This window comes from Muntiacus reevesi, chromosome 2 (genome assembly GCF_963930625.1).
Source record: "Muntiacus reevesi chromosome 2, mMunRee1.1, whole genome shotgun sequence".
In the NCBI taxonomy this organism is placed as follows: Eukaryota; Metazoa; Chordata; class Mammalia; order Artiodactyla; family Cervidae; genus Muntiacus; species Muntiacus reevesi.
The window spans coordinates 211,419,700-211,436,193 of NC_089250.1; the positions used below are offsets into that span (position 1 = coordinate 211,419,700).

At 58.7% G+C, this 16,494-nt stretch overlaps 1 protein-coding gene across 1 annotated transcript in view; it reads right to left on the bottom strand.

The window, feature by feature from the left end:
- ELN (elastin) overlaps positions 1-15,653 on the bottom strand; it is a 32,860-nt gene extending 17,207 nt beyond the window's left edge. The window contains 12 exon segments of the mRNA XM_065924814.1: positions 267-338; positions 879-908; positions 1,141-1,212; positions 2,175-2,222; positions 2,914-2,976; positions 3,059-3,121; positions 3,364-3,459; positions 4,149-4,184; positions 7,582-7,614; positions 8,109-8,138; positions 9,197-9,247; positions 15,489-15,653. Of these exon segments, the coding sequence (XP_065780886.1) occupies positions 267-338; positions 879-908; positions 1,141-1,212; positions 2,175-2,222; positions 2,914-2,976; positions 3,059-3,121; positions 3,364-3,459; positions 4,149-4,184; positions 7,582-7,614; positions 8,109-8,138; positions 9,197-9,247; positions 15,489-15,570 (676 nt within the window). The 5' untranslated portion in view covers positions 15,571-15,653.
- Between the last annotated feature and the right edge of the window lie 841 nt (positions 15,654-16,494).

Consider the following 16,494-nt stretch of genomic DNA (forward strand, 5'->3'; position numbering starts at 1 on the left):
TAGTTGCAGCGTTCAGGCTCTAGTTCCCTGGCCAGGGCTCGAACCCTAGTTTGGGAGTGTGGAGTCTCAGCCACTGGACCACCAGGGAAGTTCCTCCCCGCTTTCTTTTGCTGGTGACCAGAAGTGGGCAAAATTACCCAGGTTTCCTGACTACCCTCTCCAGCCACCCCAAGATACAGGTGGGCAAACAAGTCCCCTCTCAAGCTGACCTCCCAGCAGGGAGGCCCCATGTGAATGGTGTTTCTCAAATCCTCTGCCTGCCTTACCTGGCAGCTTGGGCGCCTTGATGGGGTATCCCAGCGGGACTCCAGGCTGCTGCCCTCCGAAGGGTCCAACTCCTGTGGGAACAAGGAGAGCAAAACAATCAGGCCCCAGCCACGTGGGCCAGCAGCCCCTGCGAAGCCTCCAGCCTCCCCTTCCACTTTCTGCTCAGACTAGAATGAGCTCCCATGGCATCGGAATCCGGACAGCATCCTGCCTAGAGGGCCTTCCTGCCTCCTTATGTCATCGGTCAGCTGAACAATCCCCAGCGATGGGCTGCTTCCTCCAGGAAGCTGTAGGATGCTCCCTTTGCTGGGGCTCGGGCTACACTTGGAGACCGCAGCCCTCTCGCCATTTGGGGGCTTTTTAGTTGCAGTGTGAAGGCTCTAGCTCTAGTTCTAGCAGGTTCTAGCTTTCTGGGCTCCTCTGGGTTGCCAGACAGGGGATTGGGGCAGGGGAAGCAGGCCTGTGACGGACGCCACTTTGTGCCAAAGCCAGTCCAAGACCTGGTGCAGTGGGAGTGCTCAGCTCCTCCCAGGGCAGGAGTCCCTGCCTGGCTCGCCACCCCATGGGCCTGCCCACCCTCCCTGGAGTGGAGGGACCCAGTCTTGCCTTACCTGGGATTCCAGCAAAAGCTCCGCCCCCAGCTGCAATGACAAGGAACCATCACTGTGGCTTGGCCACCGCAGGCCCAGGGCACCCCAGCACCAGTGAAGGGCGTGTTGGCCCAAGCCGTGGCCAGTTCTGCCCAGACCTCCCAGCTCATCACAAACACATCGGGCATTTCTCACCGCCCATCTGGGCCAGCTGAGCCCAGGTTCCCCAACCTCCTCAACCCAGGACAGAGGGGACTGAGGGTGATCCGACACTCCCACATACCTGGGGCCTTGGGCTTGACTCCTGCTCCAGTGGGAACCCCGGGGAGGACCCCTATGCCCGGGAACCGAGCTCCTGAGAGGGCAAAGAGGGGCTGGTGGTGAGGGCAGGAAGGTCTAACCTGGAAGGGCCAGCCAGGCACCGCACCCACCCTCGGGGACACAGCTGGCCTCCTTCTTCGATGTCAGCTGCTGGCGTGGCTCATGGGGGGGGGCGCCACTCTGGTGGTCACTTCTCTGCCCCAGCTGCCCCCAGGTCAGAAGTTTTAATCCTATTTCCTAGCCCCGCGCTTCTGTTGTTCTGTCTCTGAAACCGGAGTTAATTTCCCATCGCCCTGCCCAGCCTCATCAGAGAAGGCAGGCCTGTAGGTCAGGGCGGCCTGTGCCCTTGGGGGGCTCTCACTGGATGCGCTTCACGACCAAACACAGAGCTATCATCTGCTCTGGCCAGGCGGTCTCCAGCGTTCTGTGCTGCCACCTCCCCTTCCTCCCCCCACCCCCAGGGGGCTGGGCCACCATGGCAGGGAGGGGCTGGGGGTGTGTGGGTGGGGGGACCCTCTGCCAGTTAATCCCTCCGAGCCAGCCCGAGCCTGGGGTTTTTGGGGAATTCAGGAGGTCACATGTTGGGTGGGGTGGCCAGGCCCTGGCGGGGAAAGGAGGTTGAGAGGGCAACTCTGAGGGTCTCCTGCAGGGCGGATGTGCTGGGCGGGCCCCCCTGGTGACTCATGGCGTTTGGGAAACAGCTGGCCACCCTGGGGACTTGGTTTGTCCCCGAAGACCCACCGCAGGCTGTGACGATGGTCTGGGTCTGGGCGTCGGCTTGGGGTTCTGGGGGGGACCGGGGGGAGTTTGCTGATCTTCTTGGGGGAAAGACAACCAGAGCTATCTTAGGTCTGTGGCCTGAGCTTTGATGCTTAGGGAGACAGTGCCCGTCAGGACTCCTGTGGCCACAGTTTGGGGGAGCTGGGGGGCCCCCCGGGAGGCTGCCAGGGGCTGCTCTCCTCGTTCTAGGGTCCCCCTTTTCCTCTTTGCCCTCACCTGCGCCTGGGAGCACTCCGCCCGGATATACACCTGGAAGCCCCACACCTATGGCCGAAAAAAAACGCGTGAGCAGCAGCCTTGCCTCCAGGAGTCTCTCCTGGCCCTTCCCTCTGCGGTAGCCCCAGGGCTCCCAAGCTAGCCCCCCAGGTTCACCCCCCGCCCCGGGGAAGAGCCGGGGACATGTGTGTGGTGGCTGCAGGCCCCCACCATATGAGTTCCGGAAGTCATCTGCAAATCCCTCTGTGCGTGGATTTGTCCCGTCTCCTGGAGCCTGTTTACACGGCTGGCCCAGCCCACCTCGGGGCTAACAGCTTCCAGATGTTCCCTCCCCGCTGTGCGGACTCAGGCCGCCTTTGGTTGAACCTGAAGTCACTTCCTTGAGGGCTCGGTGCGGAGGGACGGGCACCGGATGGGGCTTCACCCCAGCCCTGCCGGGACCGGGCGGGTCCTGCTGCCGAATCCCTGCTCTGTGCCTCAGTGTCCCCATCGGTCACCCGAATGCCTGCCACAGAGCCTGTCTCTCAGGTCTGCTCCCAGGTCCTGGAGGAAGGGCCTGGAAGGACGGCCAGAGCCCCTCGCCCCTGTTTGGGACCTGGCATCATGCTCTGGGCCTATCTCTGCCCCTTGACGCCTGCCCCGCTGCAGCCAGGCCCTGCCCTTCCTGCCCCGGGGCCCTTGGGGGCTCTTGCCCTCCCTGACCTCTGCCCCCAGCCCCAGGGACTCGGTCCACACTGACCTGGCACTTTCCCAGGCTTCGCTGCAGCCCCGACTCCGGCTCCGAGCGGAGGCACCACCGCACCTGGAGGGGAAGGGGCCACATCAGACGGGGCTCCCCTGCTCCCACGACTTCCCCCCGGGCCACCCAGGTCTCGCCTCCATACCTGTAGACACTCCTAAGCCGCCAACACCACCGATGCCGCCGACCCCGCCGAGACCAGCGGCACCTGTGGAGGTGGAGGGGGGTCACACCAGGAGCCGCGAAAGGCACGAGGACCCTGGACTGAGGTCTGGCCTGCCTCTGCCTCACTTTGAGACTCGGACGTAGCTGGTTGCCTCCCATCACCCCCAGCAGACTAGAGCTGAGGATTCCATTCACCTGCCCCCGAACCCAGGAAAGGTTCTTTACAAGGTGGAGAGCCCACGAAGGCCAGAGGGCTTATGGCACATTCCAAAGGGTAATACTCACCAGCCTTGGCAGCAGCTTTATAGGCGGCAGCAGCGCCAGCCGGGCCACCGGGCACCAGAGCCCCTGGGAAGGCACCTGCGGGAAAAGCCCCAAGCCCTGCAGAGAGGAGGATGGGTGAGGTCCTGCCCCCAGCCCAGCCCCGGCCTGCCCAGTCCAGGAGATACATCTGAGGCTCTCCTGCTCCGCGCAAAGACATGACTGCTGCTCCCAGGACCGGGTTCAATGTCAGAGATGCAGTATGGCCCAGGCTGCTCCGCTCAGCCTGACAAGCTACAGGGATCTTTTGGGGTCAGACTTCCATACCTCCCTCCTCCAGGAAGCCTTCCTGAGGCCCCGCTGAGTCGGGTGACTCCTTTGGGCTCCTGGGGCTGCTTCCTTCTAGCTCTTTTTGCACGCTGCCTGCTAAATTGCTGCAGTCATGTCTGACTCTTTGGGACCCCATGGACTGTAGCCCGCTGTAGCTCCTCTGTCCACGGGGTTCTCCAGGCAAGAATCCTGGAGTGGGTTGCCATGCCCTTCTCCAGGGGAATCTTCCTGACCCAGGAATCGAACCTGCCTCTCATTATGTCTCCTGCATTGGCAGGCGGGTTCTTTACCACTAGCGCCACCTCAACACTATATTATAATAGTGCCAAGACCCAGCTGTCACTCCCTGGGCCCCGGGCAGGTGGTCTTAGCATGACCCCCTACACCAGTGCCCAGGACAGGCCTGGTCTGCATCTTGTACCCCCGACTGCTTGGCTCTGGCAAGCAGAGGGGCATCTTGTCTGGATGTTGACACTAACCTGCCCCAAGGCCAGCGCCGGCGAGCCCTCCGACACCTGTAGGGAGAAGAAGACAGAGCCAGGTGAGAGGAGGCTGGTGTGGGTCATCGTTCCTGGGCCCAGGATGTTCCCATCCTGGGTCTCGTGGAACCCAGCAATGCTGGGATCTGTGTGTGGCCACTCAGGTCTCTAAGCTGGACTCAAGTTTTCAGTACTTGGCGGCCAATCCTGGTAAGATAGTCACCACTGTTTAGTAACCAACTGCTTTGTGCCATGTGGATGCCACTGTGTTGATCCCAACTTCCCAACCAGAACCTCAGTTTCCTTGGAAGTCCCGCCAGCTAACAGGGGACCCAGGAGGGCTTTCTCTCAGGGCTGGAGCTGAGCAGAAGTTGCCAGCAAGGCCAGGCCAGGCCTTGCCCTGCTCCCACGTTAGCCCCACCCCAGGCCTTGCTTCGGCTTCCTTGCTGGAGTCCTCTGGCTCAGCCCACGCCCTGTCCTTTGTATCTGGAGCCCTTTTTTGTCATCCATCTAGCCTGCCCTGCAGTCTGGGAGCCTCCTTGCCTGCAGACAGATGCTAAAATGTTTATAAAAAGCCAAATGGGTCCCTCTGGCTCTCTCCTTCCCACATCTGGGCTCGATCTCTGCTTTTCTCCCTCCAGGAGACATTCCATGGCTTTGGCCAGGACCGATGGGCAATCAGGTTGGAGTTCACAACCGTGCCGGCTTTGTTTCCAATTATGTGAGAATCTCTCCCACAAGTGCCCGTCCTGGCCACCAGGGTCCCAAGCTCAGAAGCGGCCTCTCTGGGGACTGACACCAAACAAGCCGGACAGCTGAGCCCCGGAGAGCCCACCTGCCTTTCTCTGGGTGTGGTCCCCTGGCCTCACTTCCTACTTATGTGAGCTGGCCTGTCTGAAAGCCAGCCAGGCCCTCTGTGAGATGGGCCTCTGCCTCCAGCCCGTCTCCCTTCCGGGCAGGTGTGGTGTGGTCTGGCCGGGCCCGGGGTGTGCCTGGGTTCACTTCCCAGCGCTGCCGGCCCTGCCTCGCCCCAGCTCTGTCGGGGGTGTTTCTCTCCAGCCTGGCCTATTTCCTGAGGTCCAGCAGGGCAGCAGACACCCTCTGGCCTTTCCTGACCACAGAGGGGCCGGGAGGAGAGGATGGGGACCGGACAGGAAGCGAGAAGAGGCTGGGTGGGTGGGGTGGGGGCAGGGGGCCCTCTGCAGCCATCTGCCCTCTTCCCGGGCTCCCCTCCCAGGGTCACTCTGCAGCCTGAGCAGCATCCCACCCTGCTGCCCTTCTTCCCATGGACTCCTCTGGCCCAAATGCCCCCAGGAGTCCAGCCCCTGGAAAGCAGGAGAGAGGGGTGAGGAGGAGAGAGGGGTGAGAATGCCCAAGGTTGGGAGCCCCGAGAGGCCTGGCTTATCCAGTCATCTCTAGAGTCACTGAGCTCTGGATTTAAATCTTGCTGCCCCACGCTACTCCTTGCATGAAATAGCAAGTCACTTCCCCTTTCCAAGACTCAGTTTCCCCATATACAAAAGGGCCCGCATGTCCCCAACCTTCCTGGGACCACAGGGCCTGTGAGCAGAGAGCATGTCGGGTCTGCAGCCTGTTGGGGTGACCGCTGGATGTTCCCCCCTGCTCCTTCCTGGGCTCTCTGGTGGGTGATTGGCCTTCAGCTGGTGCTGGGGGTGTGGGTGGTGCTGGCTTCCAGCTGCCTGGTCCCCCCGTGAGAGCCCAGAAGGGGCCAGCCCACCGAGGCCCACGAGGAGCAGCTGCCAGGCCACCCACCCTCTACTCGTCAAGGGATTAGTTGTTCCCAGGCAAGACACTTGCCTGGGCATGCCCGGATGTGGGGAGCTGCCCTGTGTGGGGGGCACTGTGGCCCTGTCCAGGCCTTTGGAGCCCAGAGTCCTCAGACTAAAAGAAGCTCTGGGAGGTCATGGAGTCCAGTCCCATTTCATCAGCGGAGGTCCTGACTTTCCTCTTGGTCTACATCTTTACCCCAGGCTGGAAGTCCTTTTGGAAGTCAAGCTAAACCTTTTATTACTCAAAGTTTCACACCAACTGCAACTGTGTGCGGTTTTCTCAGCCTTCTCTCTGGTGTTTCATCACAACCTACCGTGTGTCCCCAGCTGCCAGGGGGATCAACCAGTCCCTCCTCTAGCTCCGCAGTCACGACTGCCTCCATCTGGGTCTTCCCAGATAAGTGCAATCCTAATTCCACACCCTTGCTTATCTAGCCTTTCCTCTGTTCTCTCTCCACCATCAAAGACCCTTTTAAGATCACTCACTCCTCTGAGAAGATAGGAAACAGGTTCTGGTGGGATAAGCAATGAACCCCAAAGGGCTCCCAGCCCTGCAGACTCCTACAGACCCCAGTAAACCCCTTGCCCAGGCTTCCTGCCCTCCTGTGTCTCTCTCTCTCTTGCCTGGCCCCAGCCCTAGAGTTTCACAACACAGATGGGCTTGCAGGGAAGGGGAATCTGGGTCTTGTAGATTCATTTGCACTTGAATCATCGAACATTGTTGGGGGGGTGGATTTCGTAAGAGCTGTTGGACATGCAAACTCTCCTGGAGTCTCGGGCTTCAAAGCCCAAGGAGACACAGAGCGGTGGGGGGCGGTTTGGGGCGGGGGGGGGGGGGGGGGGGGGGGAGGCTACATCTCATGTGGATCAGATCATAAATCCACAGGGAGACACCCCTTCCTCCACCTGCTCCTTATCCACCAGGACTTCCCGGAGGAAGCCGCCCTCCCTCTTTCCTGGGGGGTGTATTCTCTGGAGCTTAGTGGACCTAGCAGTGGATTGGAGCCCTGTGGGCCAAGACAGAGCCAACCACATCTTACTGGAAAACTCCATAGTCGGAGCACAGTTGAAAGGGGTCTGGGAAGGAAGCTCATCTGGGGTTAGGGTCAGGGTACAGCCTAGGTTTAGGTGCAGGGCTTTGATCTGGGGTCAGGATAAGGGCTCAGAATGGGTCATCAGAGTCAAGGATAGCCAAGATCTTGGCCTGGAGTAAGAGAGGGCTTCATTTGGGGGTCAGGGATCATTCAGACAGAGGCCAGGGTCCAATTATCTATGTCTGAGCCCAGAGTGACATGCACAGGCTTGGTGGCCACTGGAGCATCAATCCTGACCTTTGACCCCAGCAACAGGGCTGTTTTCTGGGATCTGGTGCAGAGAGGACTCTCGGGGGGTACAGAGGCCTGGGCAGAGTTGGGGCCGGACACCCCATCTTCAGGAAGGACTGTAAGCTGCCTCCAGCCTCTTGACCCTGGAAGCCCTGGAGCTCAGTCCTAGCTTGGTCCTGGGAGGCATTCACTAGAGTGGAGGGTCCGTCCACCACCTCACTCCCTCCTCCCATCCACAGACCCAGTTCACGGCTCTGTGGCCCCTTCCCTCCCCTGCCCCCTGGCCCTGGCTCAGTGCTCAGAGGCTGCAGAGCTTACCTGGCTTGGCTGGTTTGGCTGCAGGGCCCAGTGCTAGGAAGGGAAGAGATGGTCGTTAAAGGGGAGTCCCAGCCCACCTGTCTCACCACAATCCCCACAGGGCACTGTGGGGTCAGCAATGGTCCTCCCCTGCATACAAGGAGCTGCTGGGAGCCCAGCGCCCAGATGCCTGGGTGGGGGCCCCAGCTCCCGTCCTGACCTGGGGTTTCCCTCTCTTGCACTGTTTATCAGGCCTCTGAAGGGGGTGATGGTTCCCGCTCAGCTGGATTTGCATGGATATTACTAAGGATCAAAAGAAATATGAAAGGCGGCGGGGGCCCCCAGGGAAAAGAGGCTGGGGGCAAGGGCTTAGGGGGCCCATGGGATCTAGGTTTTAGAAAAGCCCCTCCCCACTAGACGCTCAGTCTGGGAAACGAGGGACTCCTTAATGCCTGGGTTTTCTGAGGTCTGAGGTCTAAGGATGTGTGTGGATTAGGCGGAGACTCAGACCCCATTAGCAAGGAGCCAAGTTTGGTGTTTGAACTCACCTCCTCCTCCCAGGCCTCCGAGACCAGCCCCTGTGTTGACAGGAAAGAGAGAGAGGGAAAACCATCAAGGTCCCTGCCAAGAAGCCATCCTCTGACCCACGGTCAAATCCATCACTGCCTAGCCACATGATCTTGGGCAAGCCTTGGGCTCTGTGAGCCTCTGTCTCCTCATCTGTCTCATCTGGCAAAAGTCTCCTGCCTCTGTGTGTGCCTGGGAATGTGCTGGTGGCTTCTCTCACTTCCACATCAATTCTGAATGCTCAAACCCTTTTATTCTTTGTTTTTTTTGGCTGTACTGTGTGGTGTGAGGGGTCTCAGTCCCCTGGACCGAGAACCCATGCCCCCTGTAGTGAAAGCATGGTTTCTTAACCACTGGACCACCAGGGAAGTCCCTTAAACACTTTTTAAGTATTGAAAACATTACTTGTGATTTTTCAATCTATGTTAAAACATCATACTATTTTTCAAAATTAAAGGAAGAGATTGCCTCCCCCCCACCACCCCAGCCCCCTGCCATGCCAATGAGCTAACATTCTGCCCCCCCCCCCTTTTTTTTCTTGAGGCGGGGCTCATCTTCATCTGCACCTAGTTCTTGCTTTTATATTGTTTTTACTTGAAAATCAGTTGACCGTCAGAGAGCACATTCATACTTTTTAGTAGTTGCATAACCTTAGTTTACTTAATCACACCCTCCCGTCAAGCGGGTTTCTTGTTTTGCATTTTTGCTAGTAACATTCCTATGAAACTTGGGGCAGATGGCTTTTTTTTTCTCTTCTTGTCAATGATTTCCTTTGAATGGATTTCCAAGAGTGGGGTTAATGGTTCGAAGACTGTAAACAGCAGAGGACTGGTGAGGCGGCCACTTTCCTACGGATTTGCAAGCACTGAGTTTCCTCTTTTAGAGAATTTATGCTCAGTAGTTGTTGAACAGCATCATGTAAACTGCTTTTTAATACAGGAGTGACCGATCAGTCCTCTGCAGCTGGCGTACCAATATTTTTTCCTTCTGCAGTGTCCAAATGTGTGTCTCTTGCAAATTTAATCATCATCTGTCTTACCTGGGCACGTGCAAATTTCATGTACATTACCTGGGAAGAAGACGCCTCCAGGAACTCCACCAGGAACAGCTCCCGGGACCCCTGGAAGGAAGGAGGCAGAGTCCCCCATGAACCAGAATGAATAAAAGCGTGCTAATGATAAAAGAGGGGGATGATGGCAATAATACCGTGTCTACCAAGTAACCAATGTTGCCCAAGCACATTATGTTTCCAAAGCATTTTCTCTTTCCTGCTCCTCAAAATGGCCCAGTGAGGGTGGAAGGGCAGGGATTATTAACTTCAGTTTAACAGATGTGAATTCAGGCTCAGAGACATTAAGACACGGGCTGGGGGGTCACACAGCTGCAAATAGATGGAGCCTGGATTCAAAGCCAGGCCACTCCTCTGAGCATAATGGCTCGCGCTATGTTACCTGGGGAGGGCCTGGCCGGGGACTGGGTCTGAGCACCTTTGGCTGGGCAGCCACGTCTCTCCAGCCCTGAGCGGTGTGGGCAGGATCCAGCGTCGTGGGAGAGCAGGCCTGGGCTGTGACAGCAAGCGGTAAGGAAACGCGGCTGCTGCCAGCCGAGGCCCAGCCATTCCCACACTGATAGGAAAGCGTGAGGTCAGAGTCCTTAGCCGCTGGGCAGCAGAGCTTGGGTGGGGCTCTGGCTGTCTGACACGGAACTGTCTAAGGAGGCGCCGGGGCCCAGAGGGGGACACCATGAATGAGCAAAGTGAATAGTTTCCTAAGGAAAAGCTAATTCACTGGCTGGGCCAAAGGGGCCGTCTGCCCAGCCCAGATCACGAGTTCAGTCCCCACGGACCCATGAAGCTCTCACAGGGGAACACTGGGAGGCCGGGCCCCAGACCCGGCCTGTGTGTAGTCATGGCAACAGACAATCCTGGTGCAGACCAGGCCCCTGACTCCACCACCACTGAATGGCCCCTTGACAAGCCGCCTTGCCGGTGCCCCAGCCTGAGCCCCAGCACCACCCAGCTGAACAGGGCTGAACGGCCCGGGTTGGGGGAGCGTGTCAGGCAGCTCCCCAGGTGCCCAGCAGACATCTGGCCTCTGTGGCCAGGCTGCACAGCTGGGCCTGCTGGCCCCAGGGCCCGGGCAGCCTCAGCCACGGCCCAGCAGGGTGGAGGATGCCAAGCTGTCATGGTCCCCCTGTGCCAAAGCCCCGGCGCCGCCCGCGCCTCCACCCCGGGCCTGAGCCCCTGAGCCGCCCCCCTGCCCGCCCCCCGCACACTCCCCCACGACCCACCCCAAGCACTGCAATCCAGGCCTGGAGTGTCTAAGTAATCTGCTCAGAGCCTCGAGGGGCTCAGAGCGGTGGCCCAGGAGGCTGGGCTGCTGGGCATGGGCACTCGGGCCCTGTCATCGACTGCCAAGTGCACACATGATCCTTTGATGCCTCCTCTGGCTCGGGCTTCCAGCTCTGAGCACTGTCTCGCGTGTACCTTTCGTAGCTCCAGGCCTTTCTCTGCCTCAGCCTCTCTCCCTCCTCCCCTCCCTTCCCTTCCCCCTCCTCTCGCCTCTCCCCTCCGCTCTCTGGCTCCAGAGTGGGTGGTGGGGTGCTGCAAGAACAATGTGGTGGGCGGAGGGAGCAAAGGGCTCAGGACAGACCCATCTGGTCTCTAGTCCCAGCAGTGCCAACTTCTTACCATCTGTGTGACCTCCGGCAAGTTACTTAACCTCTCTGAACTTCAGTTTCCTTTGTAGTAATGTGGGGCTAATAACTTCTGCCTTGCCAGGTTGCTGCGAAGTTGTCAAAGAGTTCCAGAGACCTGCCTGGGCCTGCGCTCAGTAATTGCTCCAAAATAAATAAATTAATTGATGACTGACACTTTGTTTCTACTTCACAGTACATGGCCTGGGGCCAGGTAGACAGTAGGTGCTCAATAAAGGATGGATGAATTAGGTGGAGGGGAGGCAAGACGGTAGCCTGGAGGTCTGGTCTGACCTCTTCCATCCCCAACCGGCTTACGGGTCTCCCCACCTCAAGCTGGTCTGGCTGAACCCCCAGTTCCTCTCCTGGGGTTCTGCTCTCCCCTCAGCACATGGGTCAGGCCAGAACCAGGATCGACCAGCTCCTCTGCTTTCACTCTGCCCAGGGCCTACCCATCCTTCCCCAGCTCTCTCTTCTCCCCACTCTCCACCTCCATGATTCAGAGCCCAGCAGTGTCTGCCAAACTCCGTGCCTGAACCATGACGGCCCGCGGAGCCAAAGGTTTTGATCCCCGTTTTGCACTGAGGAAAGGAGAAGGCTTAGTGGGCGTAAAGGATCCCCGCCGGGCCCCTCTTTGAGTGCAGGAGACGTGAAACAGAATAAGATGGGTGGTGATCAAAGGCCTTTGAAAAGGCGGCAGTCTCCTCTCCTGCCCCACATGCAAAGGGTCATCCTGCTTCCACCTCCCCTCCTTGGCCTGAGCTGTTCCTGCTGCCAGGAATGCCCTTTCCTCTCTCCAAGTCCTACCCTTCCACCAAGACTGGGCTCAGTGTCTCCCCCCTGCCGTCTCTGAGCCTGAGGTTCCCACTGCTCAGCTGGCCCAAAGCAGTTGGCCTGGAGCGTACTTGTCTTGTTTTATGTGGGTTTGGCTTGTTTCACCGGCTAGCCCAGGGTGGAACTTGTCTCTTACATCTTAGAATCATGGTCCTAGACTCTCAGGGATCATAACAGTCTTTTGGCCTGGGTTGAAATATCTCTGTGAACATCTTGTGTTTCTGCTTGCACACCTCCAAGTGACAGGCAAATCACCACCTCCTGATGCTGTCAGCTCTACCGACAGAGAGATCTCCCTCCTATTGAGATAGAATCTGTTCCTCTGTCTCTCCAGTTCTGCCCTGCAGAACCTCAAAGATTGAGTCTCACCTCCCATCCACAGAAGCCCCTCAAACATTTAATTTTCTTCAAGATTTAACTCAAACGTCACCTCTGCCATGAAGCCTTCCTGGGTTTCCTCTACGCCACCCCATCTCCCAGTCTTGTCAGCTTTCTCCATTACTGCATCTCTATTTACACATGGGCTGCCTCCCCATTAGACAAAGCGTGGCATGAGTAGCAAGAGAAAAAATTAAACCTTATAAATGTGTATGAATTATAAGGGTTGATATTAGCTCACACTAGCAAAGTCCCAATAAGAGAATATATGGTTTTTAAAATTCACATTCCCATAGTCCTCTTCCTTGATGCATTATTTGCAATGTGACATTGCTGGATCCACCCACCGGCCCTATGAGGTATGCTGGGCAAAGATGTTTCTCCCTATTTTACAGTCAGGGAAACCATCCATGAGCCAGAGAGATGAAGTGCCTGGCCCGGTACCCACAGCTGACCCCAGTTACACGCAGGGCCTTCTGCCTGGGCCCTGGGCTCCAGGTTCAAAGAGCTGGGAGACGGCTGTTTGGGAGCAAGCAGAGGGCCAGCGGGCCTTGGCCGGGGACTTTGCCAATTTCAAGTCCATGGGGGCCGGCCTGGGGAGCAGATAAGACCACACGAAGCTGTTTGTTGTTTGCATGGAGAAAGGCTGCCAAGGGCTTTTCAAAAACAATCCGCCCTCCAGTGACTGAGTCTGTCCCCTCCCTCCCCTTGGGCACGCCTGCCTTCCTGCCTCAGCCCCAGCAGACTCAGAGAGCAGCATCAACCCCTAAACTGGGGGTCCGAGGCCCCGGAGGCCCCTCAGAGTCACCTGGGCGGCGGCTTTAACAAGGCCTACACATTTGGGTCCCTCCTCAGACCGAGTAAAGCCAGAATTTTGGGGGTGAGACCCCATGTCAGAATGGTTTCAAGTTTCCCGTGTAATTCCAATAGGCAGTCAGGGCTGAAAAAAATCCCTGTTTCAAAACCATCTTCAGTTCCGAAATCAGAAAAACAAAACCGAGAAACCACCCAAAGCTAAAATGATAAAATTTCTGGGGATTTGGGGCAGCTGGTCCCAATTATAACTGATTTAATTTCTCTCTCTCTTTAAATGGCAAGGGAGTCTGGGGCAAATGATCTTCAAAGCTACTTTTGACCCATCTTAAATGGGTCCAGACAACCCTTCCATCGCACAGCCTTCCTGGGTTGTCCCTTTTCTGTTTCCACTGGCAACATGGTTCTTTGGGACTGGGGGACTCATGAGGGTGACATCCCTCAGGATAGCCGGGCAGGTGTGAGTGTGTGCGTGCTTGTGTGAGCATGTGTGTGTGTGTGGGGGGGGGGCCCTCCTTTGGGAGGCTCTGGGCACAAACCTCAGAAGACCTCATCAGTTCACACACCCCTTATTTGGACCCGGCTACTCTACCACCCGGGACAGAGCTGAGATTTATGTTTGCAAAAAAAGAACAGGGCCAGGGAACATTTAGCCCGGTCACTGAGGGTGCATTCTTCTTAGGGCAGGCCCACCCCAGAGTACTCAGCCCCAGGCCTGCCCCTTCCCAAATGCCACTTGGAACCTGGCCCCCGCCTCCCTCATCCTCTAGCCCAGGGATGAGCTGGCTGGTACTCACCCCCTGGTGCTGCCTTAGCCTGTCTCAGCCTCAATCTCCCTGTTTGTGGGGCATAGATAAAAATTCTCTAACCTCAGGGTTCCTGTGGGAGCTATGCGTCGTGCTCTAGTGGGGAGCCATCTCTGGGAAGGAAGGTGTTCAGGGGCCAGACTCCGGGGAGGAGGTTCAGACGGGACCCGAGCTGCCATCTCAGGCCCGGGGACAGCTGCTCCCCCGGGATGGTCTCTCTGCCCCACGGGGCCCCACCTGATGCTGCACCAGCATCCCTCGGCTTTGTCCAGACTCGGGAGCTGACCTCTGCGCAGGAAGCCCCCGCTCCCAGCGGTCCTGCCCCGCCGGTCAATCTCACGGAAACAGCTGCTGCCCCTGCCCTCCGGCCTGGCCCTGCTCCACCCGGAGCCCACCCCCCATCCCAACACTGGCCCCCACTGGTTCTCATGGCAAAGAGGACCCTCCTGGAAACCAGACCCCACCCAGGCTACCCCACCAAAGGTTCATGAGCTGCCTGCACCTCTCTCTCCCCACAGCCAGGAGCACCTTCGGGGATGCTGGGGGACCATTCCCAGAGTCCCCCCAAGGTGTGGCAGCTCTGAGGGGGCGTCCTCTGGGACCATGGCTGGGAATATGCCAGGTGGCCCAAGAGTGCACGCTGGGCTCTCCCTCTGCCAGGAGACGGATACCTTCCCCAGCTTCATTGTCCTTGCTGGTGTTCCATAGCTCACACACTCGCATGCACACACTCACATGCACACACATACTCAGTGACAAACCACACCCAGTGACACACCTGGACACCAGATCGCCTCTGTGTACACGCCTGTTGGGTGGCAGACTTTTGCACATGCTAACAGGCATTTTCACATATCCTATGAATATATCCTATGACATGCCTCCTTCCAACACACACACACACACACACACACACACTCTCACACACACGCATATGCACAATGACAAACCACACCCAGTGACACACCTGGACACCAGATCGCCTCTGTGTTCAGACTTTTGCACATGTTAATGGGTACTTTCATATATCCTATAACACTCCTCCTTCCAACACACACACACACACACACACACACACACACACACACCTGTCCAGGGATAAACCTGTGAACATTCATCCCCTCGTCCTCTATCTGAGGACCTCCTCCTCTATCTGATGACACGATTGGACACATACAGACCATGCACGCCTGGGCAAGAGCATGTAACACACTCGTGCACACACGCACATTCACACACTTACACAAACGCTCAGAAGTCCCAGCCTTTCTCACCAGGGACAGACCACAGAGGCAGCTTTCCAACCCGCAACCCTGTAATCAACTTAACCCTGACATCACCCGGAGCGGGTCCCGACTCCCCAGGGGACGAGGAACCTGCTGAGGTCAGAGAGCTCACTGCCGCAGAGCTGGCCTCCAGCCCAGGTCCCCTGTCCCCGGGGCACGTGTGCACAGCCACTGGGTCCACAGGTGTGCAAACCGCCGGTGCTCACAGACCCGACAGGACCTCGCCGGCCCTTCCCCAGTGTACTCGGGACCCCCACCCTGGGAGAGCACCCCAGGACAGAGCAAGGTTCATCCGCCCTGTCGGGGCAGCAGAAGCCTGCGCTGATCTGGGACCATTCTGAGTCTCGGGGCGAACATATGACAGGTTTCTGCTCCGCACGGCTGGCTCCCAGCAGGGGCGGTTCCGAGGATCCAGTGGCCGAGGGGCTCCTGCCTGGGAGCCCCCTGGAGGGTGCTGGGAGTGCAGGGCGCCCTCTCGTCAGTCGGTCCAGCCACCTGAGCGGGTGGCCCGAGGGCTGCGGGCCCTTCGGGGGAGCAGGGTGAGGCCTACCTCCGGGCTGCGAGGGGTGGAGGACGCACAGCAGGATCAGGAGGACTCCGGGCCGCCGAGCCGCAGCTGTCAGACCCGCCATCTCGGGGAGAAATGCCCCAGCCCGCTCTCTGCGCCTCGTTTTATCCCCAAAGCGTAATTGCTGCCTCGTCGGCTGCGAGGGAAGGAGGGAGGGAGAGAGGGCGGGCGGGAGGGCGGGAGAAGGGGGAGGCCTCGGGGAGGGGGCCACGGGGAGGGGGCAATTACGAAAGGCCGGCTCGCAAGCCTCCCAGGCTGGGTCTGACTGGACTGGACTGTGGGCTCTTTTTTTTTTTCCCTTAAAACACACGCGCGCACATACACACGCGCGCGCACACACACACACACACACACACACACACACACACACACACACAGAGTGTCCCCCCATCTCTCTCCCGCTTTCCCTCTGCGGCTGTTCTTTCGCTGCTGGCCCTGTTCCCGCCAGAAAGTGCGAGGGGGCCTCTGCCAGGACAGCCCTCGGGAGAGGAAGCAGGAGGGAGGGCCCTGCAGCCCGGCCAAAAACCCGGCCCCAGCCAAGGCCCGAGTGGCCAGGCCCCCGCCCCTCCGGCTGGGCCCCGGGCCCAGTGTGGGGACAGAGGCCAGCTGTCCTGCTCCTCTGCGCCCCCACCCCGGCCCTCCAGACTCCCTCAACACTCCCAGACCTGGCCAGAGACAGGCCGAAGCTGGGGAGGGGGGTGTTGGTCAGACCTGGGGTCCCGGGTCCATCCAGGCCAGGGTCTGGAGAGGTCAAGGGGCTGTGGGCAGAATGGCTGGGAAGGTGAGAGCAAGTTGCTGCTGCCCCCATGGGGCATCTGGGGGCAGGGAAGGGGACCCTGACGCCCTGCAGGGCTCCATTCTCTGTGGGTTAAGGTCCCAGCCTTCTGCCTGAGGCTGGGGAGGGGGTGATGGGTTGGTCTAGGATCCAGGTCTGCGGAGGCCAGGTGGCTGTGGGCAGAATGGACTGGGGGTTGAGACCCTGGGGCAT